Source organism: Macaca mulatta, chromosome X (genome assembly GCF_049350105.2).
Source record: "Macaca mulatta isolate MMU2019108-1 chromosome X, T2T-MMU8v2.0, whole genome shotgun sequence".
Lineage (NCBI taxonomy): Eukaryota > Metazoa > Chordata > Mammalia > Primates > Cercopithecidae > Macaca > Macaca mulatta.
This window is the reverse complement of record NC_133426.1, coordinates 48,139,559-48,166,062: the sequence shown is the minus strand read 5'-3', so window position 1 is coordinate 48,166,062 and position 26,504 is coordinate 48,139,559. Positions and strand designations below refer to the sequence as shown.

The window sequence follows — 26,504 nt, the reverse complement described above, 5'->3', positions numbered from 1 at the left end:
TTGACTGAGGCATCAAGAGCAGGTTTTTACTGGACCTGTGTAAATAACCATATTGCCATAAGAATGTTTACAAATAGTTTTCGAAATCTGGAGGAATCGAGTAGAAAGAAAAACTGAACACTTCCATCTTAGTTTACAAAAGTATACTTAACCAAATTGTTATAAACTATAGATAGTTTAACAGAGAAAATTTTCTCTTTTTTTTTTCATCTTTTTGAGAAAGGGTTGTGCTCTGTTGCACAGGTTGGAGTGCAGTGGTGCAAACACGGCTCCCTGCAATTGCTGCCTCCTGGCTCAACTGATCATCCCACCTCGGCCTCCCAAGTAGCTGGGACCACAGGCATGCACTACCATGCCCAGCTAAATTTTGTATTTTTTTTAGAGACAGGGTTTTGCCATATTGCCCAGAGTGGTCTTGAACTTCTAGACTCAAGCGATCCTCCCATTTGGCCTTCCAAAGTGAGCCACCACATTCCACTAGAAAATGTTCTTATATGTGGAAAACAAAACATTTAAGTAAAAAACAAAGTTTTTATTTTCTTAATTTTTTTTTAGAAATGGGTCAACTATGTTTGCCAGGTTGGTTTTGAACTCCTGCACTCAAGGGATCCTCCTGTCTTAGCCTCCCAAAGTGCTGGGATTACAGATGTGAGCCACTGCTCCCAGCCCAAGAACAAATAAAGTTTTAAATAAAGGTCAAAAATACATTAGCTTTATCAGTTATTTAGCCTCATGTAATTAATTTTTGTTCTGCTTGATCTTGTTGATCAGTTGCATGAACCCATCAGTTTCTGTTTGAGTTTTGAAAAAAAATTATTTAGTTCATTGATCTGAAATTTATTAGAAATCTATATTCAACAGTAATTGTTAGAATCTTTTTTATGACTCTGATTCTATACGCCTTTAGAGAAGAATCAGCACTGTAGGTGAAAAAACAGAATGATGATGATTGGTTCAAGCCAGGGATCCCAGCACTTTGGGAGGCCGAGGCAGGCGGATGACTTGAGGCCAGGAATTCAAGATCAGCCTGAGCAACATGGTAAAACCTCTTCTCTATTAAAAGGACAAAACATTAGCTGTGCGTGGTGGCCTGCGCCTGTGGTTCCAGGTATTCTGAGGAATGAGAATTGCTTGAACCCAGAAGACAGAAGTTGCAGTGAGCCGAGATCACGCCGTTGCACTCCAGCCTGGGCGAAAGAGAGACTCCGTCTCAAAAGAAAAACAAAACAAAACAAAACCCCAGGCTCGACAGAAAGGAATGCCTGGGTTAAGATAAAGGATTGTGGAGACACAAGTTCATATAAGCAGAGGAAGCCTTCAGGTACTAGGCTTCAGAGAGAATAGGTTGTAACATGTTTCTTGTCAGACTTCAAGTCTGTGTTGATGTTGATGTCAGAGAAGTATAATAAGGCATGTCTGACCCCCGTTTCCTGTCGTGGCCTGAAACCGTCTCTCAGGTTAAATTTTAAAAGAGCCCTGGCTGAGGAGGAAATCCATTCAGATGGTTGCGGGGTAGTGGGGGTTAGGATTTTATTTTTGATTTACAAGTCCTATACGATCAAAGTGCATAAATTTTAAAGAACAAGTCTCACGCCTGGTGTATGGACCACACAAAAAGTTCACCAAAGTGTCCAATGCCATAACCAGAGACATTCGAACGACAAATCAGCCTGAGGAGATGATATTTCCACACTGTAGACAGCTTTTCCCAAGACGTCAGAATGAGTCTTCATATCATGAGACTCTTACCCCCTTAATATCTACATTTTTCACTTGACAGAACCTGACCCCCAAATCCTTTCCTTCACCTAGTGGTCCCTTTTATAGAGTTGGCACTCGGCTTTAATTCAACCCAGTCCTAAAATGCTACTCAAAGACTACAAGAGGCCTCATTCAGTTCCTCCACAGTCTTTTGACTTGTTTAGCTGTTGGCCCTTAGGCTTGCGATCTTGGTTCAAAACCATTGTACAAACTAAATTTATTGTACTATTGCTAATTATAGCTGGGTGCAGTGGCTCATTCCTGTAATCCTAGCACTTGGGATGCCAAGGTGGGCAGATCACTTGAGGTCAGGAGTTCGAGACCAGCCTGGTCAACATGGTGAAACCCCGTCTCTATTAAAAGGACAAAATAATTAGCTGTGTGCTGTGGCCTGTGCCTGCGGTCCCAGCTACTCCAAGGCAGGAAAATTGCTTGAACCCAGGAGATGGAGGTTGCAGTGAGCCGAGATCGTGCCATTGCACGCCAGCCTGGGCGACAGAGAGACACGCTGTCTCAAAACAAAAACAAAACAAAACAAAATCCCAGGATCAACAGAAAGGAATGTCAGAGTTAAGATAAAGGACTGTGGAGACCCAAGTTCTTATTTGCAGAGGAAGCCTTCAGGTACTAGGCTACAGAGAAAATAGGTTGTAACATGTTTCTTTTTTTCTTTTTTTTTTTTTTTTTTTTTTCATCAGAAGGAGTGTCACTCTGTTGCTCAGGCTGGAGTACGGTGGCGTGATCTCAGCTCACTGCAACCTCCGCCTCCCGGGTTCAAGTGATTCGCCTGTCTCAGCCTCCTGAGTAACTGGGATTACAGGTGCCCACCACCGCATCTGGCTAATTTTTGTAGTTTTAGTAGAGACGAGGTGTCAACATATTGGTCAGGCTGGTCTCGAACTCTTGACTTCAGGTGATCCACCTGCCTTGGCCTCCCAAAGTGCTAGGATTACAGTTGTGAGCCACCGTGCCCAGCTGTAATATGTTTCTTATCAGACTTCAAGTCTGTGTTGATGTTGATGCCAGAGAGGCATGTCTGACCCCCACTTCCTGTCATGGCCTGAAACCGTCTCTTAGGTTAAATTTTAAAAGAGCCCTGGCTTAGGAGGAAGTACATTCAGATGGTTGGGGGCAGGGGGCTTGGGATTTTATTTTTGATTTACAAGTCCTATAAAACAAAAGTGCATAAATTTTAAACAAGAAGTCTCGTGCCTGATGTATGGACCACATAAAAAGTTCACCAAACTGTCCAATGCCATAATCAGAGACATTTGAACGACAAATCAGGGTGAGGAGATGATATTTCCACAATGTAGACAGCTTTTGCGAAGACATCAGAATAAGTTTTCATATCATAATGAGACTCTTACCCCCTGAATGTCTATATTTTTCACTTGACAGAACCTGACCCCCAAATCCTTTGATTCACCTAGTGGTCCCTTTTATAGAGTTGGCACTCTGCTTTAATTCAACCCAGTCCTAAAATGCTACTGAAAGACTACAAGAGGCCTCATTCACTTCCCCCACAGTCTTTTGATTTGTTTAGCTGGTGGCCTCTAGGCTTGGGATCTTGGTTCAAAACCATTGTACAAACCAAATTTATTATACTATTGCTAATTATAGCTGGGTGCAGTGGCTCATGTCAGTAATCCCAGCATTTTGGGGTGCCAAGGAGGGCGGATCACTTGAGGACAGGAGTTCAAGACAAGCCTGGCCAACATGGTGAAACCCCGTCTCTACTAAAAAGACAAAAATCAGCCGGGTGTGGTGTTGGGCGCCTGTAGTCCCAGCTACTCGGGGGTCTGAGACAGGAAAATCACTTGAACCAGGGAGGTGGAGGTTGCAGTGAGCAACCTTGCTCACTGCACTGGCTGGATCACACCACTGCACTCCAGCCTGGGCAACAGAGCGAGACTCCATCTTAGAAAACAAAAACAAAAACAAAAACTTAATAAACACAGTTAAGAACCTTTCTTAAAATGCGAAATCTCTGTTTTTATAGACTGATTATTTAAAAGGTAAAGAAAAACAGATCAACATGTTAAGAAAACCCATTTCAAACCTAGAGGAGCAGACTCGCCCTGCTTCAGTGCACCCTTGACACTAATGTTCAATTTTTAGAAAAACTGATAAACAATTTCTTTTCAATCCCAACCAATCTCATCATGTATAAGACTCCCTTCCCAAGGCTCATCCTTCATAAACCCTCAGCAACTTGCCTAGACATTGCATCATTTTTTTACCTTCAGTCTTAGCCGTATAAATTTTCATTTTCATATTGGACTCCATTCCAAGTACCATCCAAGCCCGACCCTGTTTAACTTCTGAGATTAGACAAGATTTGGCGCATTCTGGGTGGTATGGCCATAGACTATTTTTTATATTAAAACAATCAACCATTTTATTTTAGGATAAAAATGTATTATCACTCAGACCACGCAAAATTTTGTCAGATAAAAATTATTTTTTGTACATTTGATATATAGAATTACATATACTAAGAACTTTAAATTTTTAGTAACCTTAATTTTTGGTAAAAACCTAGGAAGTAGTTTGGAATTATTATATATTAACATCTCATGAATGTATATTTTATAATCTTTAAAAATATTTTTATAGAACAATTTTCAATGTGGAACAGGGCATTTTATTAACAGATCCAAATACCCTTTGTCTTTTGTAAAACTTGAAGGCCAAGAACAAACTTGTATTTATGTTCAGTGATTTGTATCCCTTGTTTTCTTAGTTGGAAATCATCCCAGCATTTAGTGAGTACCTATTACTTAATCTAACATAACTTTAATATCTCATCTTCATATGGTAAGAGCAAGAGAAAAAAAAAGATTTCAAACTACATGAAAAGTTCACTTATAACATGTATCTCACATTTATCTCATTTATTCATTTTAACCATTATACCTAGATTACTTATGAAAACTGCCATATTAAACAAAGTCAGTTGGCCAGGTGCGGTGGCTCACGTCTATAATCCCAGCACTTTGGGAGGCCGAGGCGGGCAGATCACTTGAGCTCAGGAGTTCAAGACCAGCCTGGCTAACTGGGTGAAACCACATCTCTACTAAAAAATACAAAAGTTCTCTGTTTGTCTGTTACTGGTGTACAAGAATGCTTGTGATTTTTGCACATTAATTTTGTATCCTGAGACTTTGCTGAAGTTTCTTATCAGCTTAAGGAGATTTTGGGCTGAGACAATGGGATTTTCTAAATATACAATCATGTCATCTGCAAACAGGGACAATTTGACTTCTTCTTTTCCTAACTGAATACCCTTTATTTCTTTCTCTTGCCTGATTGCCCTAGCCAGAACTTCCAACACTATGTTGAATAGGAGTGGTGAGAGAGGGCATCCCTGTCTTGTGCCAGTTTTCAAAGGGAATTTTTCCAGTTTTTGCCCATTCAGTATGATATTGGCTGTGGGTTTGTCATAAATAGCTGTTATTATTTTGAGGTACGTTCCATCAATACGGAATTTATTGAGCGTTTTTAGCATGCAGGGCTGTTGGCAGATACTCAAGCACTAGATTCACTCTTCCAGTGTTTCAAACTCTCTTCCAAGCTCGTCATGGAGATTCAGGGTTGTTTGGGAATGAGAAGGCTATTTGATTTTGATAAAATACAGTGAAACAGTGATCTTTGTTACATAATGTGTTCATCATCCTCTTCATAAGATACTTATCCAATACCGACATTCTGTTAATGAAACAAACTCTGGAAGTTTTTGCGGATCTGCGATTTAAAGTTTTTTTTTAAGTTTTCACTTGTAACGTTTTCTTAACTGTCCTTTGGTTCATTAACAGTGCTTAGCAAGAACAACATGCCCTTTGAAAAAGAAATATTTCAAACACACAGAAAAGTATGTGGAATACTATTGAGTCCAGTTGGATCTCAACATTATCCCACTGCTATGTTAGATCTGATTTATTTTTTCAGAATATTAGAAATTCTATAAACACACCAGGAGTGGTAACTCACGCTTGTAAACTCAACTCTTTGGGAGGCTAAGGCAGGTGGATCACCTCAGGTCAGGAAATTTGAGACCAGTCTGGCCAACATGGTGAAACCTATCTCTACCAAAAATACCAAAATTAGCTGGGTGTAGGGGCAGGTGTCTGGGTGTAGGGGCAGGTGTTCGGGAGGCAGGTGCAGGAGAATTGCTTGAACCCAGGAGGTGAAGGTTGCAGTGAGCTGAGATTATGCTATTGTACTCCAGCCTGGGCAACAAGCGCGAAACTCCATCACAAAAAGAGAGAGAGAAAAAATAAACAAATAAACAAAAAACACTATCAGCAAGTCATGTCTGAAGCTGTCTGTGCTTCTCCACTTACAGCCATTCTTCTCAATTTGATGGCATTTTATTTGCATTCATGTTTTTATACATTCACCATTTACTTATTATCCATAAAAATATACATTCTTCTTTTGCATGTTTTAAAATTTTATATGAATGGCCTCTGTAATTTAAAGATTGCTTGACAAGTGTCTATCCATTTGAAAAAATAAAGATTAAATCCTTACTTTGAACCACATAAAATAATAAATTCTAAAACTTCAGTGACTTAAATGTGAAAACGTGAAGTCATAAAGAACCAGATGAAAATTTAGGAAAATGTTACAGTGTAAGACATCTTGAGTTGGCATAGGCACTTCCTGACATTACACCAAGGCTGTGAACAATGAATCTGACAAATTTAAAGGTGAAAATTAAAGTATCATCTAATTCAACAGACACCATAAACAGCTGTTTAAAAAGGCGACTTTTGGGGAAAATGGTGAAGCATCTGTAATAAATTAAAAGTAACCATCTCTAATATACAACAAAACTTTTGCGTATCAATAAGAGAAACTGGAACAACCCAATGAAAAAATGTGTTCAAGCATGGCACTACTTCACCGTACAGCAGAAAAGGATTACAAAATACAAAGTATGAAATGAAAATAATAAAGGAAATGGAGAATAGATTCCAGAAGTTTCAACATTCATCCAATAGAAGATCCAGACATACAGAATAGAAAGACTGGGCTGGGCTCAGTGGCTGACGCCTATAATCCCAGCACTTTGGGAGGCCAAGGCAGACACATCACCCGAGGTCCGGAGTTTGAGACCATCCTGGGCAATATGGCAAAACCCCGTCTCTACTAAAAATACAAAAATTAGCCCGGTGTGGTGGTGGGCACCTGAAATCCCAGCCATTGGTGAGCCTGAGGTAGGAGAATCACTTACACCCAGGAGGCAGAGGTTGCAGTAAGCTGAGGTTGTGCCACTGCACTCCACCATTGGTGACAGAGCAAAACTCCGTCTCAAAAAAGAAAAAAAAAAAAAAAAAAAAAAAAGAATAGAAAGACTGTAGAGAAGGCGGTACTTGAAGAAATAATGTTCTAGAATTTTCTCAACTGAACAAACACATGGATCTTCAAACTGAAAAGATTCACCTAGTTCTGAACCTGATTAACACACATGTGTGCATGCGCACACACACACACACGCCCTAGGAGTAAAATTTCTAGGATAAACATAAAATCCTGAAAGTCCCCAGAGATAAAGAGAGAAGAGAGAATGCAATGGAGAAGTTTTTCAAGGAGCTGATTAAAAATAACTTTGGACCAGGCGCAGTGGCTTACGCCTATAGTCCCAGCATTTTGGTAGGCCAAGATGGGAGGATACCTTGAGCTCAGGAGTTTGAGACCAGCCTGGCCAACAAGGCAAAATCCATCTCTACAAAAAATACAGCAAGTAGCCAGGTGTGGTGCCACGTGCCTGTAGTCCCAGCTACTTGGGAGGCTGAGGCAGGAGAATCGCTTGAGTCCAGGAGGTAGAGATTGCTGTGAGCCCAGATGGTGCCACTGCATTCCAGCCTGGGTGACAGAGCTAGACACTGTCTCAAAAAAGCAAAGCAAAACAAAAACAAACAAAAAAAGTTGAACTTAGATATCTATATACAGCCAGGATAATCCAGAATGAGGGAAAAATTATTTCAGAAAATTCATGACACATGTATCCTTCAGAAATCACTATTGGTATATAGTGCTATGAGAAGAGAAAAGGAAATTTAAGAGGAAGGAGGTGATTTCAATCAGCAATGGTGAAAAGAAAAACAGTAAAATGTATTAAACAGTGTAAACTTTTGATTGTAAACTTAAAAAAATTATAGTTTTGAAATAAAATTGCAGGTATTATATAAACATAGAAGATGGGAGGAGGGACAGGAAAGAAAAGAGAAGTTCTTTTGCTGTTCAAGGAATGGATACAGATACTAATGAATGATAGAACGGTAGAACAGTTAAAGGCACTAGCATTTCGTTTTCTTTTATTTTAGACAGGGCCTCACTCTGATGCCCAGGCTAGAGTTCCATAGCACAGTCATGGCTCACTGTAGCCCCAGTTTCCTCAGCTCAAGTGCCTCAGCCTCCCATGGAGCTGGGACTACAGGTGTGCATCACCATGCCTGGGTAATTAAAAAATATATTTTTTAGTAGAGAGAGGGTCTTGCTCTGTTGCCCAGGCTGATCTTGAACTCTTGTCCTCAAGCAATCCTCCCACCTCTGCCTCTCAAAGTGGTGGGATTACAGCCATGAGCTGCTGTGTACAGTTAACACTAGCATTTTACAGTACAAACTATGGAACCAGATAGCTTGCATTCAGTTTCTGGCTTCTCAACTTATTAAGCTATGTGACCTTGTGTAAGTCATATAATCTTTCTGTGTCTCAGGCTACTCAAGAGTAAACTGGGGATAACCACATTATCTAACTCATTTGATTGCTATGATTTGATGGGTAAATACATGTAAAGCACTTAGAATAGCACCTGTCATGTAGTTAAGTGGTATATATATTTTAGTTGTTTTTAGTAATGACCTCAAATTACTTTTAAAATGTAAAGGCATATCTGGTTCCAGAAGAGGATGGTGAACCAGGAATAGTTGCTGGTTTCCTTCCCAAACCCAACCCTACAGATGCCACAGAAGAGGTGGGAAGTGGTTGGAGTTCAGGACAGTTCCCAGTAACAAAACCCTTGATGGTTTGGTCCCCACTGAAGGATGAGATGGCTTAGAGTGGGAAAAGGTCAGAGGCCACTGATGAAGGATCAGCCCAGGTGGAGCTTTCTAAGTTGCATTCTTTTTTCTCCTTGTTTTCTGGAAGGCTTATTACCTGTTCTGTGAACATATAGAGCAGACACTTGGCAGGGCTGGCCCAGTGCTAGCCCAAAGTGGCGTGATAACATTAAGGAATAGGGGGCTTGGAAAGTTCCTAGAAAAAGCGCAGACTCATCAAAGCTGGCCAGTAACTGAGCATTCCTTTCCTACCTCTCCCTCTGCCCTCTGAGCTGGGTAATTACAACCAATATCACCCATTTTGTCTCTGAAAATAAAAAAAAAAAGATCATAAGGACGACTTTACTCAGTGGCAGGACTACTGTGATAGGCACAGGGACCACTGCAATGGGGAATCGACTTCAACTCCACCAAGGACAAGTGGGGATTTGTAGTCAAGGCAGGCTACAGTGCAGTGGCTCCTTCTCTGCTCACTGCAACCTCCGGCTCCCGGGTTCAAGTGATTCTCCTGCCTGAACCTCCCAAGTAGCTGAGACTACAGGCATGTGTCACCATGCCCGACTAATTTTTTGTATTTTAAGTATGGTCAGGGTTTCACTGTGTTAGCCAGGATGGTGTTGATCTACTGATCTTGTGATCCACCCTCCTCAGCCCCGTAAAGTGCTAGGATTACAGGCATGAGCCATCGCACCCGGCCAACATGTTTCTTATCAGACTTCAAATCTATGTTGATGTTGATGCCAGAGAGGTATGTATAAGGCATGCTTGACCCACACTTCCTGTAATGGCCTGAAACAGTCTCTCAGGTTAAATTTTAAAAGAGCCCTGGCTTTGGAGGAAGTCCATTCAGATAGTTGGGGGCAGAGGGCTTAGGATTTTATTTTTGATTTACAAGACCTATATAATAAAACTGCATAAATTCTAAAGAACAAGTCTTGTGCCTGATGTATGGACCACACAAAAAGTTCACCAAAGTGTCCAATGCCATAACCAGAGACATTCGAATGACAAATCAGGATGAGAAGTTGATGTTTCCACACTGTAGACAGCTTTTTCCAAGACGTCAGAATAAGTCTTCATATCATAATGAGACTCTTATTCCCTGAATGTCTACATGTTTCACTTGACAGAACCTGACCCCCAAATCCTTTAATTCACTTAGTGCTCCCTTTTATAGAGTTGGCACTCTGCTTTAATTCAACCCAGTCCCAAAATACTACTCAAAGACTACAAGAGATCTCATTCAACTGCCCCATAGTCTTGTGATTTGTTTAGCTGGTGGCCCCTAGGCTTGGGATCTTGGTTCAAAATCATTGTACAAAGTAAATTTATTGTACAATTGCTAATTATAGCTGGGTGCAGTGGCTTATGCCTGTAATCCCAACACTTTGGGATGCCAAGGCAGGCAGATCACTTGAGACCAGGAGTTTTACACGAGCCTGGCTAACATGGTGAAACCCTGTCTCTACTAAAAACACAAAAATTAGCCGGGTGTGGTGGTGGGTTCCTGTAATCCCAGCTACTCGGGAGGCTGAGGCACAAGAATCACTTGAACCTGGGAGGTGGAGGTTGTAGTGAGCAACCTTGCTTACTACGGTGGCTGGATCGCACCACTGCACTACAGCCTGGGTGACAGAGCGAGACTCCGTCTCAGAAAACGAAAAGAAAAACAAAAACCTAATAAATGCAGTTAGGAAACTATCTTAAAACACAAAATCCCCAAATTTTTAGACTGATTATTTAAACGATAAAGAAAAACAGATCAACATGTTAAGGAAACTTATTTCAAACCAAGAGGAGCAGACTCGCCCTGCTTCAGTGCACCCTTGACACTAATGTTCGATTTTTAGAAAAACTGATAAACAATTTATTTTCAATCCCAACCAGTCTGATCATATGTAAGACTCCCTTCCCAAGGCTCATCCTTCATAAACTCTCAACAACTTGCCTAGACATTCCATCATTTTTTACCCCCAGTCTTAGTCCCATAATTTTTCATTTTTATATTGGACTCCAATCCAAGTACTAGTAAAATGTTAGAGGAAAGGGATAAACGGAGGAAAGGACTCTTAAGCAAAAAGGATCCAGGGAAATTCTCAGCCTATCAAGATTTCAAAAGACACTAAAATTAGGAGAGGCACTGTCAGGAAGGTATGCTCTATCAGGAAGGTATGCTCTAGAGAGAAAGTCAAGAATGGGGACATGTTTGCTAGTGCTGAAGAGATTAGGCACGTGACTCAAGGAGCTCTTCCACTATGCTCAGCCATAGCTGGTAATAGAAATGATATTATCTGGGAAAGATCCACAAAGGACCTGCTGGTCTAAAGGTGTGAATCACTATGACATACATTCTGAGAGGAGGGCTATGGGACCAGAGGGGAGAGCTTCAAGCTACAGAGGATTATTCTGAGTCCTTGAAACAAAATGGAATTTGTTCCGCTAGATTTCAAAATGGTTGGAAGCAGCGACTCCTTCCTTTCTTCCATTTTCTCCCATTTCAAATGGAAACATCTGTAACTATTATCCTACGCCTGTTCCGCCACTGTATTTTTGGAACAGATAACTTGTTTTCTAGTGTCACGAATTCACAGCAGGAGAATTTTGCCCCAGGATGTTTCATAACCAGAGTCTCATCCATATCTGTTTTAGATGAGGAGACTTGGTACTTCTGAGTTGATCTTATTTGGATAAGATGTCGGACTTCAGCGAATGTTGCACGGTTTGAGACATTTGAGGATTTGGGGATGGGGTGCATGTATTTTGCATGTGGGAGAGATGTGAATCCTCGGGGGCCAGAGGGCAAACTGTGGTAGACTGAACAATGTCCCTCCAAAAGATAGCCACATAGTAACCCCTGGAACCTGTGAGCGTTAACTTACAACAAAAAAAAGTGATTATGTTGGCCAGGTGTAGTGGCTCACACCTGTAATCCCAGTACTTTGGGAGGCCAAAGCGGGTGGATCACGAGGTCAGGAGTTCAAGACCAGCCTGGCTAAGATGGTGAAACCCCATCTCTACTAAAAATACAAAAATTAACTGGGCATGGTGGTGGACATCTGTAATGCTAGCTACTCAGGAGGCTGAGGCAGAGAATTGCTTGAACCCGGGAGGCAGAGGTTGCAGTGAGCCGAGATCATACCACTGCACTCCAGCCTGGGTAACAGAGTGAGACTCTGTCTCAAAAAAAAAAAAAAAAAAAGTAATTATGTTAAAGATCCTGAGATGGGGGAGATTCTCCTGGATTATCTGGGTGGGCCCTAAATGTAATAATGAGTGTCCTTATCAGATTGAGGCAGGGAGATCTGACACAGACAGAAGAGAAGAAGGCAGTATGACTGCCATGGTTTGAATTTCCCCATCAAAACTTGTGTTGAAATTTAATTGCCACTGTAACAATATTAAGAGGTGAGGCTGTCAGGAAGTGATTAATGCCATTGTCATAAGAGTGGATTAGTTATCATAAGACTGGGTTTATTATAAAAGGGAGCTTAGTCACATTTTCTCTGTCTATCTCCTGCACTTGCTTTTGCCTTTCATCCTTCCACCATTACTTACACTGGATAATTTACAAAGGAAAGAGATTTAATTGACTCACAGTTCCACAAGGCTGGGGAGGCCTCAGGAAACAATCATGGCCAAAGGTGAAGAGAAAGCAAAGACTTTCTTCACATGGTGGCAGGAGACAGAAGTGCAAGCAGGGGAAATGCCAGATGCTTATAAAACCATCAGATCTCCTGAGAACTCACTGTCACAAGAACAGCATGGGGAAAACCGCTCCCATGGGGATTTTTAATCCGTGGAGATTACGATTCGAGATGAGATTTGGGTGGGGACACAGAGCCAAACCATATCAAGCCACAAGCCAAGAAATGCTGGCAATCACCGGAAGCTGGAAGAGGCAAGGAACAGATTCTCTTCTAGAGCCTCTAGAAGAGTACAGCCCTGCTGACAACTTGATTTCAACTCAGTGAAACTGATTTCAGATTTCTGGCCTCCAGACTTGTGAGAGAATAAATTTATGTCGTTTATGCCACAAAGTTTGTGGTAATTTGTTACAGCAGCCAGAGGGAATTTGGGGTGATTGTAAGGAGTGATGTAAATTATGTTAAAGAACCTTTGCAGTTGTAAGATGCATTTATTCATTCAACAAATAGTTGAGGCAATATAGAAGAGCAATTTAAAGACCAGACTTTGAGGCTGGACGTGGGGTGGTTCACTCCTGTAATCCCAGTGTTTTGGGAAGCCAAGGCAGGAGGATTGCTTGAGGCCAGGAGTTACTTCCAGTTCAGTGGGGGCAACATAGCAAGACCCCATCTTTAAAAAAATTGTTTTAATTAAAAATAAATACATACATTTAAAATTGTATACATTTTAATGTATACATTAAAAATACATACATCCAAAGCACAGACTTTGGACTCAATTCACCTTGGGGGTGAATCCCAGCTCTGTCACCCACTGACTATGTGACCTTGAGCAGACTGCTTAATTCTCTGAGCCTCAGTCTCAACATCTGCACACTGGGGATGATAATAGTATTTAACTCAAGAGAAGGTTGTGAAAATTAATGGGAAGATGCACATAAAGGGCTTTGTGCTGGGCTCAAGGGCCATTGCCCTGTCTCTGCCTTAATGGAACTCGCTGTCATTTTGGGAGGATCTTAGAGAGATCAGGGCTGTAGATGGGAAGCCCAGAGAGGAACGGGGACATGTTGGAGGTACCAGAGATGGGGGTAGGGGAAACTTCTTAGAGAAATTGACTTATGAGCTCCCTGAAGAACACAGTGGGCCCTAATTACATACTCTTTTTACTACTATTATTGCAAATATTATTAATATCAATAGGTAAAACATATTTCTCATTTTTTGGTCTTCTAGAAAAAATATATAGAAGTGTTTTTTTAGTTTAAATTTATTTTTAAAAACTTTTTTTTATAGAAGTGGGGGTCTCACTACGTAGCCCAGATTGTTCTGGAACTCCTGGCCTCAAGTGATCCTACTACCTCCTGCCTCAGCCCCTCAAAGTGTTGGGATTACAGGCGTGAGCCACTGGGACTGGTTCATTGAAATTTTTCTTTTTTTCTTTCTTTCTTTCTCTCTCTCTCTCTCTCTCTCTCTCTCTCTCTCTGTCTCTCTCTCTCTGTCTGTCTTCTTTTTTTTTAGACAAGATCTTGCTCTGTGGCCCAGGTAGGCAACAGTGGCCGGATCATGGCTCACTGCAACCTCGTACTCCTGGGCTTAAGCAATCCTCCTACCTCAGCCTCCTGAGTAACTGGGACTACAGGCACACGACCTCGCTAATTTTATTTATTATTTTTTATTGTAGAGATAAAAGACAGGGTATCTCTCTGTTGCCCAGGCTGGGGTGCACCACGTGATCGTGCCTCACTGCAACCTCTGCCTCCCGGGTTCAAGCGATCCACCAGCTATGGCCTCCCAAAGTGCTGGGATTACAAGAGTGAGCCACCGTGCCCGGCCCAAATTTCTTACGTTAGTAAAGAGTTCCTAGGAAAAATCCCATACATGAAAAAGTTAGAAACTGACAGGAAGGATTTGAGATGGCGACCTGCTTCGTATACACTGCTTATTAAAACTGGATAACAAATGCACCACGGGGGGGTGGTGGGGGGGATAGGAAAAATGGCAAGACAAAACCAGCCCATGCGTACTCTGATTTTGAAAGAACTTAAAGAGAAAATCAGAGCATGGTACTCTGAACTTGGAGTAGCCAATCCCAGGGGACGCTTTAGGCGGGAAAATCAGAGTCTCTGCCCTCGCTTTGAGAAGGTTCTGTCCCTGGAGCCTGGACTGAGAGACCCCACGTCAGCTTGGCTTGTCCCGCCTACTGTTCTGACTTCTAATTGGCCAGATGGAGTTCACTGACTGCCCTGATTGGTCCATCATCCTGGGGCAGTGACATCACAGAATATTTTCTCCTCCTCCAGCCACACTTTGTCGCCAACTGCTGCCGACCTCACCACCACTGCTTTGTCTCTGAGGTAGGTTCTCTTGAAGGGACACCCTAGATGGGCCAATGGGGGCAGATAGAAAAGGAGGAAGCCTCCGTAGGGGCCTCAAGTGCTTGGGCTTCCCAAAATCTTGAGGACTGAAAGACAACTAATGCCTTTCAGGGCGATCATCATGGAGGAGCCTCCCGCCTCGGCCTCGCGCCTACAGGCCTGTGCCATCCGACCCCTGGAAATATTTTTTCATTTTTGTATTTTAGTAGAGACGGGGATTCGTTATGTCGGCCAGGCTGGCCTCGACTGCCTGGGCTCAAGTAATCCTCCCACCTCGGCCTCGGGACTACAGGCACGCACCACCCCGCCCTCACTAGTATTTTTTATTTTTTAATTTTTTTTTTAGTAGAGACAGTTTCGCCATGTTGGCCAGGCTGGCCTCAACCGCCTGGGCTCAAGCAATCCTCGTGTCTCTGCCTCGGGACTACAGGCACGCACCACCCCGCCCCCACTAATATTTTTTATTTTTCATTTTTTAGTTCAGGCGGCTTGGCTGTGTTGGCCAGGCTGGCCTAGACCGCCTGGGCTTAAGCAATCCTTCTGCCTTGGCCGCGGGACTACAGAAGGGCACCAGCCCGCCCACGCTTTTTTTTTTTTTTTTTTTTTTTTTTTTTTTTAGTAGAAACCGGGTTTCACTATGTTGGCCAGGCTGGCCTCAACCTCCTGGGCTCAAGCGATCCTCCCACTTTGGCCTCAGGACTCCAGGTGTGTGCCATTCCACCCCTGCTAGTTTGTTGTTGTTGTTGTTGTTGTTGTTTTTAGTAGAGACAGGGCTTCACTATGTTGGCCGGGCTGGTCTTGACCTCCTGGGCTCAAGCGATCCTCCCACCTCGGCCTTGGAACTACAGGCAGGAGCCACCTCACCCATGCTGTTATTTTGTTGTTATTGTTGTTAGTAGAAATGGGGTTTTGCTATGTTGGCCAGGCTGGCCTCGACCTCCTGGGCTCCAGAGATCCTCTTGCCTCAGCCTCGGGACTACAGGCATGCACCACCCTGCCCCCACTAATATTTTTATGTAATTTTTTTTTTTTTTTTATATAGAGGGTTTCGCTAGGTTGGCTAGGCTGGTATCAACCTCGTGGACTCAAGCCATCCGCCCCCCTTGGCCTGCCAAAGGGCTGAGATGTTACAGGCCTGCGCCACCACCCCCAGCTAATTTTCTGTGTGTTTTTCTTTTTTGTTTGTTTGTTTTTGTAGAGACGGGGGTTTTGCTGTGTTTCCCAGGCTGGTCTTGACCTCCTGGGCTCAAGTGATCTGCACACCTCGGCCTCCCAAAATGCTGGGATTACAGGCGTGAGCCACCGAGCCTGGCCGATTGCTGCAAATTGAAATGCCCCCCATTCTCTCTAAGTGATGGAGGGCTCTTGTAGTCTCCGAGATTCTAGCTCTCTTCCTTCTAATAATTTACCAATAACCCAGTAATAGCCTCTAAATCCTTTCATATTAGCGATGCTCATTTCTCTTCAACAGAACAGAAACCCCCATCCCTCTGCCTGATCAGATCCATCACCAGAGAGACCATGTTACCTCCGGGACTCACTTCCTTCCCTTTATTTATTGAGTGGGGGTGTCAGAACGCACCCACTGGATAAAATTACACAGTCACGTCCCTGCCTCCCCGACAAGGGTCTGTACATCTTTCAGGGTAAGCCTGGCCCCAGGGAAACTACTAACAACATTAGCCAATCCCCTCCCAAAGACTCAAGGCTGCTAGGCCCATAGAACCTGTCATCCCCAATCAGTACTTCTCCCAGAGACCCCTGGCTCCCTGTTTTCATCTGACTTCTCCCCATGTCTTTACTCACGGACAGATAAGCCCCGGATGCAGAAATGCAACACCTGATTCCAGGTGACTGAGTGTGGCCGGCCTTCACTGATTTCTCCCTCCACAGGACTGGAAAGACTCAGGCTGTTTCTCTTGCAGGTCAGACTGCTCCCGGTGCCATGAATCGAGACAACGCCTTTGCAAAGAGACCCAGGGATGATGCTAAAACATCAGAGAAGAGAAGCAAGGTGAGGTGACCTGGAGGGGACAGAACAGTGGTCCAGGGGACAGAGTAGGGTGACCAGGTTTCTGAAGAGGGGAGGACAGAGGTACTGGGGACAAGGAGCAGGGTCTCGGGGGAGATCTGGACCCTTGGGAGCCTCCCACCCTCGCTCTGTCATCACCTAGCATCCCTGGAGACAAGTCTGTGGCCGTGCACTACATTTGGTGACTCTCACTCCATTCTGCAAGGTGGGAAGAGAGCCAGTCAGCAGTATTAAAGCCCTACTGTGTGGCAGGGGAGAAGCTGGGGAAGGTCCCCATGTTGTCTCAGTTAGCCATGGCATCAACCAGGACGGATTATCATCCCCACTTCCCAGATCCAGCACACAGGAAGCGGCTCCAGCTGAATGGCAGACATGCCTAGCTGAGTCACAGCCAGAATTTCTTTCTTTCTTTTTTCCTAGGCCTTCGATGATATTGCCAAATACTTCTCTAAGAAAGAGTGGGAAAAGATGAAATACTCGGAGAAAATCAGCTGTGTGCATATGAAGAGAAAGTATGAGGCCATGACTAAACTAGGTAACAGAAAGTTCTAGGAACAGACAAGTCTGGGGACACATGAGCATCCCTTTTCCTGCCTAGGCTACTTCTTAGGCTGCAGAAAGTACCCCACATTTTCCTTTTGTGCAGGGAAAAATCACAAGGCAGCTTCTGGGTGTTCTGCTCTTCCGTATCCTATCAGGGCTGAGGGCAGGGGCTGGCCACAGTGGAGCTCGTACCTAGATCCTGCACGTTTCTCTCCCGTAGGCGTCTGATGAGCCCAACTGTCTCTGTGGCATCACAGCACATCTCCCACCCTACCTTCCTCCTTTCGGCTTCTCTCTCTCTCTCTCTCTCTCTCTCTCTCTCTCTCTCTCTCTCTATCTGTCTCTCTCTGAATCAGTCACCTGGGCTAGAGTGCAGTAGCGCAATCATAGCTCAATGCAGCCTCGAACTCCTGGGCTCAAGCAATCCTCCTGCCCAGCTTATGGAGTAGCTGAGGCTACAGGCACATGCCACCATGCCCAACTAATTTTATTTTATATTTTGTAGATATGGGAGTCTCTCTATGTTACCCAGGCTCTTCTTGAACTCCTGGCCTCAAGCAATCCTCCCGCCTCAGCCTCCCAAAGCACTGGTACGACAGATATGAGCCACCATGCCGGATCTAAGTTTGTCCCTTAAGGAATAAACGTTTTGCTTCTTTCTAGGTTTCAATGTCACCCTCCCACCTTTCATGCGTAATAAACAGGCCACAGACTTCCAGGGGAATGATTCTGATAATGACCGTAACTGCGGGAATCAGGGTGAGTAGATGGGAAGGGGCTAGAAAGGGTCTCCTCAAGCCCAGTTGCTCTTCAGCTCAGCTACCTGGGAAAGATCCTCAGACATTTGTTCCCTCATACACAGCAGGGCTGAGTGAAAACAAAATTGCATACAGAAAGTTAACTACAGAGGACATTCATAAAATTCTAAAACATGCAAAACAATAATATGTATTTTTATGGATAATAAGTAAATGGTAAATGCATGAAAACATGAATGTGAATAAAAAGCCATCAAATTGAGGAGACTGGCTGTAAATGGAGAAGGAGGGGGGCAGGGATTGGTGAGTGCTGCACAGACAGCTTCAGCTGTGACTTGTTGATAGTGTGTTTTGTTTTGTTTTTGTTTTTGTTTTGAACTGGAGATTTGCTCTTGTTGCCCAGGCTGGAGTGCAGCGGCACAGTCTCAGCCCACTACAACCTCTGCCTCCTGGGTTCAAGCGATTCTCCTGCCTCAGCCTCCTGAGTAGATGGGATTACAGGCGCCCGCCACCATGCCCACCTAATTTTTGTATTTTTAGTAGAGACGGGGTTTCACCATGTTGGCCAGGCTGGTCTCAAACTCCTGACCTCAGGTGATCCACCCGCCTCAGCCTCCCAAAGTGCTGGGATCACAGGTGTGAGCTACTGCACCCAGCCCGTTTACAGTGTTTCTAATATTCTGAATAAATAAATCAGTCCCAACATAGTCATGGGGTAATGTTGAGATGCGACTGAACTCAATATTATTCCCCATACTTTTCTGTGTGTTTGAAATATTTCTTTTTTAAAGGACTTGTTGTTCTTGCTAAACACTGTTAATGAATCAAAGGACAGTTAAGAAAATATTAAAAGTGAAAAACAAAAAGAAAATGTTAAAAGTGTAGATCCGCCAAAAACTTCCAGAGTTTGTTTCATTAACAGCATGTAGATACTGGATAAATATCTTAAGAGAGAGGGTGATGAACACATGACATAATAAAGACCGCTGTTTCTCTGTATTTTATTAAAACCAAATAGTCTTCTCATTCCCAAACAACCCCAATTCTCCGTGATGAGCTTGGAAGTGAGTTTGAAAGAGTGATCCCTCATCCAACACAGAGAGCTTTCCCACTTGTCAGTGAGCGGAGACAACAGTATGTGAAAAAAAAAGACAGGTTCTTGCGTAGAGAGCTTTGTGCATTTCAGGAATATAAAGGGGACATATGTGTTTGCTTGCTCTTCTGCTCTGACAATGCAATCATAAGACAAGGTCAGAATGTCCAAACTGTCTCCAATAGACCTATTACTTCCCAACAAACAGGCCAGATTCTACCATCTCCCACAATCACTACAAGAGGTCTGAAAATCCAGTGCTTGAGTATCTGCCAAGCTTTTGACTTTAAAGGAGTGTCTTTATACTGAAAATATTTCAGAGCCACTGGACTAAATCATCCACGGTTCATCACACATTTAACAGCTTAATTGACGTACTTATGGTATGTACACTTCACCCATTTGAAGTGTACAGTGATTTTTAGTTGTTGCACATCTTGAGTGGATACAGTTCAGTTTCCCAACAAATCATTTTAATTGTCTGGGAGAAAGTGAAAGATATGTAATGGAATAAGATGAGACTGTGATGGGGTTTAACCCCCATTTGATAAACTATGAGATGGAAAATTCTGAACTGATGCCACAGATAAGTGAACCAACCATTACTAAACGTAATTCAGAAGCAAATCTCAAATAACTCCTCAACAATGAGTGGACTCATAACCCTCCGCTGCAGAATGCCCTCATGCGACAGAAGTCTCTCTAGAGTTTGGAAATCTTTCCCAACAAATTAAAATTCTGATGTATTCTCTTTCAGTTGAACGTCCTCAGACGACTTTCGGCAGGTTCCAGAGAATCTTCCCAAAGGTGAGTATCTCTCAAATCTAAAGGACCAGAGAACCTTTGTCTCTCCACGGATGTGAATACAGGTAAGAGTGGGGGCATATCAAAAATGCCCTCATTGCCTCCTTCTCCCCATGTCTATCACAACACCTGATGTTAGCATCGACGGCTTGATAATACTAAGAGCTGTCATCCTTAATACTTCTTTTGTTTTCATAGTGATGCCAGATACTACTTTAAGCAGTTCACATGGATGAATTAATTTAATCCATAAGAAGACCTCTATGACGTTGTTTCTGTTATTATCTCCAAATAATAATGAGTCACACACTTCAGTTGTCATCCATACAAAAGCCATGTGACTTGGCGCAAATCTTCTAAGTTCTCTGAGCTCCAGATTCCTGGTCCATGCAATGGAAGTAAAGAATCACAGTCCATGTTTTAGATCATGGTTATCAGCAGCATAATAATAAAATGAGGCTATCCGGTACAGAGATGTTAAAGAATTTTCCTGAGGCGCAGTGGCAGGGGTAGTCTAATCCAGAACTCCAAGCCATTTAAAGCTCGTTCACGTTTGCATTTGTTTATGAAGTTCAGATGTTGCTCACTAGGGCTTTACCCCATAGGGCCTGCTGGTGCTTCTGTTGAGACACCCACTCTCGCAACAGGAAGGACCAGCTGGCCTCTGCTCTGTTACCGGGCCGTTTGCATGGCTTAGGAATCGCTTTGACTGTTGACCCCTCCCTACTGTGAGCTCCTTGAGGGCCTTGTCTGCACCTGGGGCATCTGGGAAGCCCCAGTCCCAGCCCAGTGATCCCTCGGAGGCCCCTGAATGAGTGACCCCACAAGTGCAGATTCAACTCTGGTTTAGAGGGTAAAGGGATCTGGGAGTTGGGTTGCCAGTGTGGAGACCGAATTCAAAGAAGTATCCAGAAAGATATTGTTATTATTATTACATTTAAACAGTGTTTACAAGCTCAGAGAGGACTTTCCCTTAGCCTATTTTACATGTATTGTTCATGTAAAATATTGTTCATGTAAAATCGTGTATTGTTCATGGTATTGTAATGCCAGTCGCGAGCCTTACTTTGGGAGGCCGAGGCAGGCAGATCACAAGGTCAAGAAATTGAGACCATCCTGGCCGACATGGTGAAACCTTATCTCTACTAAAAACACAAAACTTAGCGGGGCGTGGTAATGCCTGCCTATAGTCCCAGCTACTCGGGAGGCTGAGGCAGGGGAATCACTTGAACCGGGGGAGGGGGAGATTGCAGTGAGCAGAAATCACGCCACTGCACTCTAGCCAGGCGACGGAGCAAGTCTCCGTTTCAAAAACCAGAACAAAAACAAAATCAAAACAAAACAAAAACACAAAAATAAAAGAGTAGCTTAATATTGTTGGTCAGTGACACATCCCAATGCAAGCAGAATTGGTATGGGTACCACCTCACTGAATTCCACATTCAATGTTGGTGCCTCGGTAGGGTGGTATGCCATATCTGGTACTGCTTTCTTTGATGTCTGGATTAATTTCAGCAAACCATTTCTTTCCCTCTCTCTTCCCAGTATTCATCGCCCCACATCATCTTTCCCAGCAGCGTTTTGTCCCCTCTCTATGTCTTTACATTTACTCTCCCAGCAGCAGTCTACAAGCTTATATTGGGATCCCTTGTATTTTATAGAAGCTCTTCCTTTTGTAGACCTTGTGAATTCTTAGAATGCTATTCTACAAAACTTCTGTACACCACACTCTCAATTACATGGAGATTTCTGCTGTTTGCACAAATGTCAGTCTTGAAAGAGTGTGAAGATAAGCATTCTAGCCCTGGAATTCCACCCCATTCATTTAGGCCATTCCTTTCCCTTCTAACCTCCCAGGTTTCTCCTTATTTAGGTAAGTGTAACTGTCCCAGCGTTGTTGAGAACATTGATTAAGGTAATGCGTGTGAAGACGCTTTGTAAGCTCTAAAGCACTATAGAAATGTGACTGATACTGTTTTATCTGTGACCTTCACATTATAAAGATCATGCTCAAGAAGCCAGCAGAGGAAGGCAACAATTCGAAGGGAGTGCCAGAAGCATCTGGCCCACAGAACGATGGGAAACAGCCGTGCCCCCCGGGAAAACCAAGTACCTCTGAGAAGATTAACAAGACCTCTGGTAAGAGGAAACAATTCGGGAACAACCCCTCTGGCTTCCCTGGCTATGTTCAGGTGTGGGGACTGGGTGTGTGGCATGGATCCCAGACAAGCCTGGGTCCAGGCTGGGCTGATGAGCTCGCCCAGCTCCAGATGAGATGTTAGGCATGACTTCCAGAGACACAGACTGGAGTTGACGTCCGTATAAAAAACCACGTGACTTGGGGCAAGTCTTCCAAATTTTCTCAGCTCCAGATTCCTAGTCCATAAGATGGAAATAAAGAATCATAGTTAATAGATTGTTTGGAGGTATTAAATTAAATATAGAAAGCCTGATGACATGAAAGGTGCTCAAGCAATTCTGTCTGTGATAACCTGGGATCATAGCTTATTCAGCTCAATGCCTGATACCCAGTACAGGTGTACTTCAGAGATGTTGCAGGTTCGGTTCCAGACCACTACACTAAAGTGAGTCACACACGTTGTTTTTTGTTTGTTTGGCAGTGCATAAAAACATTATGTTTACACCACAGTGTAGTCTACTAAGTGTGCAATAGCGTTATGTCTAAAAATGTACATACCTTAATTTTAAAATAATTCATTGTTAAAGATGCTAACAATCTTCTGAGCCTTCAGTGAGTCACACTCTTTTTGCTGGTGGAGGGTCTTGCCTCGGTGTTGATGGCTGCTGGCTGATCAAGGTGGTGGTTGCTGAAGGGTGGAGTGGCTGTGGCAGTTTCTTAAAAGAAGACGACAATGAAATTTGCCACATCGATTAGCTCTCCCTTTCGTGAAGCACATCTCTGTAGTATGTGATGCTATTGGATAGCATTTTACCCACAGTAGAACTTCTTTCAAAGTTGGAGTCAATCCTCTCTAGCTATGAAAGTTTTAGATGGCGTCACCTTCCAATAGAAGGCTATTTTATCTATATTGGAAATCTGTTGTTTAGTGTAGCCACCTTCAACAGTGATCTTAGCTAGATCTTCTGGATAAGTTGCTGCAGCCTCTCCGTCAGGGTTTGCTGCCGCACCTTGCACTTTTATGTTATGGAGACGGCTTCTTTCCTTAAACCTCACAAACCAACCTCTGCTAGTTTCACACGTTTCCTCTGTAGCTTCTTCACCTCTCTCAGCTTTCATGGACTGGAAGAGAGTTTGGGTCTTGCTCTGAATTAGACTCTGGCTTAAGGGAGTGTTGTAACTGGTTTCATGTTCTATCCTGACCACTCAAACTTTCTCTATTTCAGCAGTAACGCAGTTTTGCTTTCTTATTCTTGTGTTCACTGGAGTATTAGTATTATTATTTTCTTCAAGAACTTTTCCTTTGCAGTGTATACTATTATTTCCTTCAAGAACTTTTCCTTCGCATTCACGGCTTGGCTGTTTGGTGCAAGAGGCGGAGCTTTCAGCCTGTCTTGGCTTTCAGCATGCCTTCCTCACTCAGCTTAGCCATTTCTAGCTTCTGATTTAAAGTGAGAGACATGCGACTCTTCCTTTCATTTGAACACTTAGCGGCCATTGTAGGGTTGTTCACTGTCCTAATTTCAGTATTGCTATGTCTCAGGAAATAGGGAGGCCCAAGAAAAGGAAGAGAGGCAGGGAAGAGCTCATCCGTGGAGCAGTCAGACCACACACAACATTGATCGGTTACGTTCGTCATCTTCTGTGGGCGCAGTTCCTAGTACCCCCAAAGCATTTACACACAACAGGATGACTATAGTCAATAATAATCGTACGTTTAAAAATAACTGAAAGAGTGTAATTGGATTGTTTGTAACACAGGAATAAATGGTTGAGGGGATGAGTACCCTATTTTCCATCATGTGATTATTACGCATTGCATGCACATATCAAAACATCTCACGTACCGCGTAAGTATATACACCTACTGTGTACCCAAAAAATAAAGAACAAAAATTATTTTAAAAGACTAAAAGACAATTGCAATGATAACATCAAAGCTCACTGATCACAAATCACCTTAACAGATATAATAGTAATGGAAAAGTGTAAAATTGGTGAAAATTTCTAAAAAAAGAAAATGCTGTATCTGCGAAGCACTATGAAAATGAGGTGCCATTAAACAAGGTATGCCTGTCTGCCCTTAACAAATACGTGCAGAATGAAAGGAGGTATGGGTCAGCGTTCCCGTAAGTGAAGATGTTGGGAATCTAAACCTCACAACGGAAGGAGCCAGAAGCTAAAACTTTAATTGGCATTTGGCCTGTATTGGTGTGGGTCTAAGGTCTCAGCCTCTCTAGCCAGAGAATGTGAAAAACTGGGTAAAGAAGGCCCATGGGCACTTGGGAGCAGGGAGGCATCTCCTGTTTTTGAGAAAACAGAGCCAACACTCTTCAACCTACCCAACCCTCATCTTCCAACTCTTCTCCATCATAGGACCCAAAAGGGGGAAACATGCCTGGACCCACAGACTGCGTGAGAGAAAGCAGCTGGTGATTTATGAAGAGATCAGCGACCCTGAGGAAGACGACGAGTAACTCCGTAAGTGAACCTTCGGCTCATCCCCCACATCCCTGCAGATGTGCTATTCTGTTACGGTACCGGTATCCCATCTTGTCACTTGTTCCCCAAATCATTCCCTTCTCATAATTTTCTAGGGTACAGCATTGAGGCTGAATGATGAGATTTCCCATGCTTCCATGCAGGGAGCTTTCTACTCCCTGCCCTGTATATCCAGGGATCCTCCCTACCCAGGATGCTGTGGGCTCCCAAACCCCAGGTCAGCCCTGAGATGTGGGCCACACGTTCCTCTAGCCTAGGAATGGATAAACCAGGTGAGGAAGTCACTGTGGCATGAGCGGATGGTTCTCTTCGAGGAACCGTGGAAGGTGTGTGCAGGTCCCGAGGTAGGGCAGAATCAGAGTGTGAAGGGTCTAAAGGTCAGGAGGAGTTGAGACTGAGTTGTCACACGGTGGGAACTCACTGCCACTTACTTTCCTTCTCTCTTCTTGCCTCAGCCTCAGGGATGTGACACATGCCCATGATGAGAAGCAGAACGTGGTGACCTTTCACGAACATGGGCATGGCTGCGGACCCCTCGTCATCAGGTGCATAGCAAGCGAAAGCGAGTGTTCACAACAGTGCAAAGTTGAGCGTCATTTTTCTTAGTGTGCCAAGAGTTCGATGTTAGCGTTTCCGTTGTATTGTCTTACAGTGTGCCATTCTGTTAGATATTATCCTTTTCATTGATGAGCAAGACATGCTTAACGCGTATTTCGGTTTGTATATCCATGCATCTCCTTAAAAAACAAGTATAGTCAGATATTCTCTGCATAGAACAGCACTACCCTCCTCTCTCCCCAGATGTGACTACTGAGGGCAGTTCTGAGTGCTTAATTTCAGTTTCCTCTGCATTTACACATACACCACACACACCTGCGCGCACGCGCGCACACACACACACACACACACACACACAGTCACACCAAGTACCACTATAAGCATCTCCCATCTGCTTTTCCCCAGTGCCATGCGTCCTGGTCAAGCCCCCCTCACTCCGTTTCCTGTTCAGCATGTACTCCCCTCATCCAATTCCCGTGTATCAGTTACTGACAGTTAATAAACCTTTGCAAACGTTCCCCAATTGTTTGCTCCTCTCATTATTGTGCACACAGGTCTGTGCACATGTGTGAATATTTCTTTAGGAAAGATTCTTAGAAGTGGAATTGCTGTAGCAAAGGAGTCATTTATTCAACAAAACACCAATGAGTGCATCCTCGTGCTGAGCGCTGTTCTAGGTGCTGGAGAGACATCGGGGAAGAAGGCAGGCAGATGTTCCTGACCACCATTCTAGAGGAGGATGTTTCCAGTTGGTTGGTTGGTTGGTTGGTTGGTTGGTTGGTTGGTTGGTTTCTAGAGACGGGGTCTTGCTCTGTCCAGGCTGGAGTGCAGTGGCGTGATCATAGCTCAATGCAGCCTTGAACTCCTGGGCTCAAGCGATCCTCCCACCTTCGTCTCCTAAAGTACTAGGATTACAGGCTTGAGCCGCCGTGCCTGGCCTCCAGTTTTTATTTTGATAGAGACCATACACTTCAGTCCTGGAGCAGGATTCTGCAGCAGGTGGTTGGGCATCTTGGCCTTCACTCTCTGAACAATTTTCAAGTTAAAGATCTGGGACCATCCATTTGGGAGTATGTGGGAGGAGACACAGATGAAATCGTCATCTGGGGAACGTGGAGGAATGAGGAAGATGCGTGCACGGTAGACCCTGTGATGGAAGGGAATAGAAGAGTCCACTTAGTCTCCATGCAGGGGAGCAACGGAGGGAAAGTCCCCTGAACAGA

At 43.6% G+C, this 26,504-nt stretch overlaps 1 protein-coding gene across 1 annotated transcript; it reads left to right on the top strand.

Annotated features, from left to right (window-relative positions):
• The first annotated feature begins 14,730 nt into the window (after positions 1 to 14,730).
• LOC106995824 (putative protein SSX6) lies at positions 14,731 to 25,793 on the top strand. Its single transcript, XM_015128995.3, has 8 exons — positions 14,731 to 14,830; positions 16,777 to 16,865; positions 17,304 to 17,418; positions 18,090 to 18,185; positions 20,035 to 20,084; positions 22,085 to 22,220; positions 24,598 to 24,702; positions 25,179 to 25,793. The coding sequence occupies exons 2-7, from the start codon at positions 16,797 to 16,799 to the stop codon at positions 24,696 to 24,698; spliced, it is 567 nt and encodes a 188-aa protein (XP_014984481.1). The 5' UTR covers positions 14,731 to 14,830; positions 16,777 to 16,796; the 3' UTR covers positions 24,699 to 24,702; positions 25,179 to 25,793.
• The last annotated feature ends 711 nt before the right edge of the window (positions 25,794 to 26,504 follow it).

Excerpts from the sequence above, each read along its gene's own strand:
- LOC106995824 (XM_015128995.3), top strand. The coding sequence starts at position 16,797 with ATGAATCGAGACAACGCCTTTGCAAAGAGACCCAGGGATGATGCTAAA. Across the intron at positions 17,419-18,089 it reads TGAGGCCATGACTAAACTAG|GTTTCAATGTCACCCTCCCA; the intron begins GTAACAGAAAGT and ends GCTTCTTTCTAG. Across the intron at positions 18,186-20,034 it reads CCGTAACTGCGGGAATCAGG|TTGAACGTCCTCAGACGACT; the intron begins GTGAGTAGATGG and ends ATTCTCTTTCAG.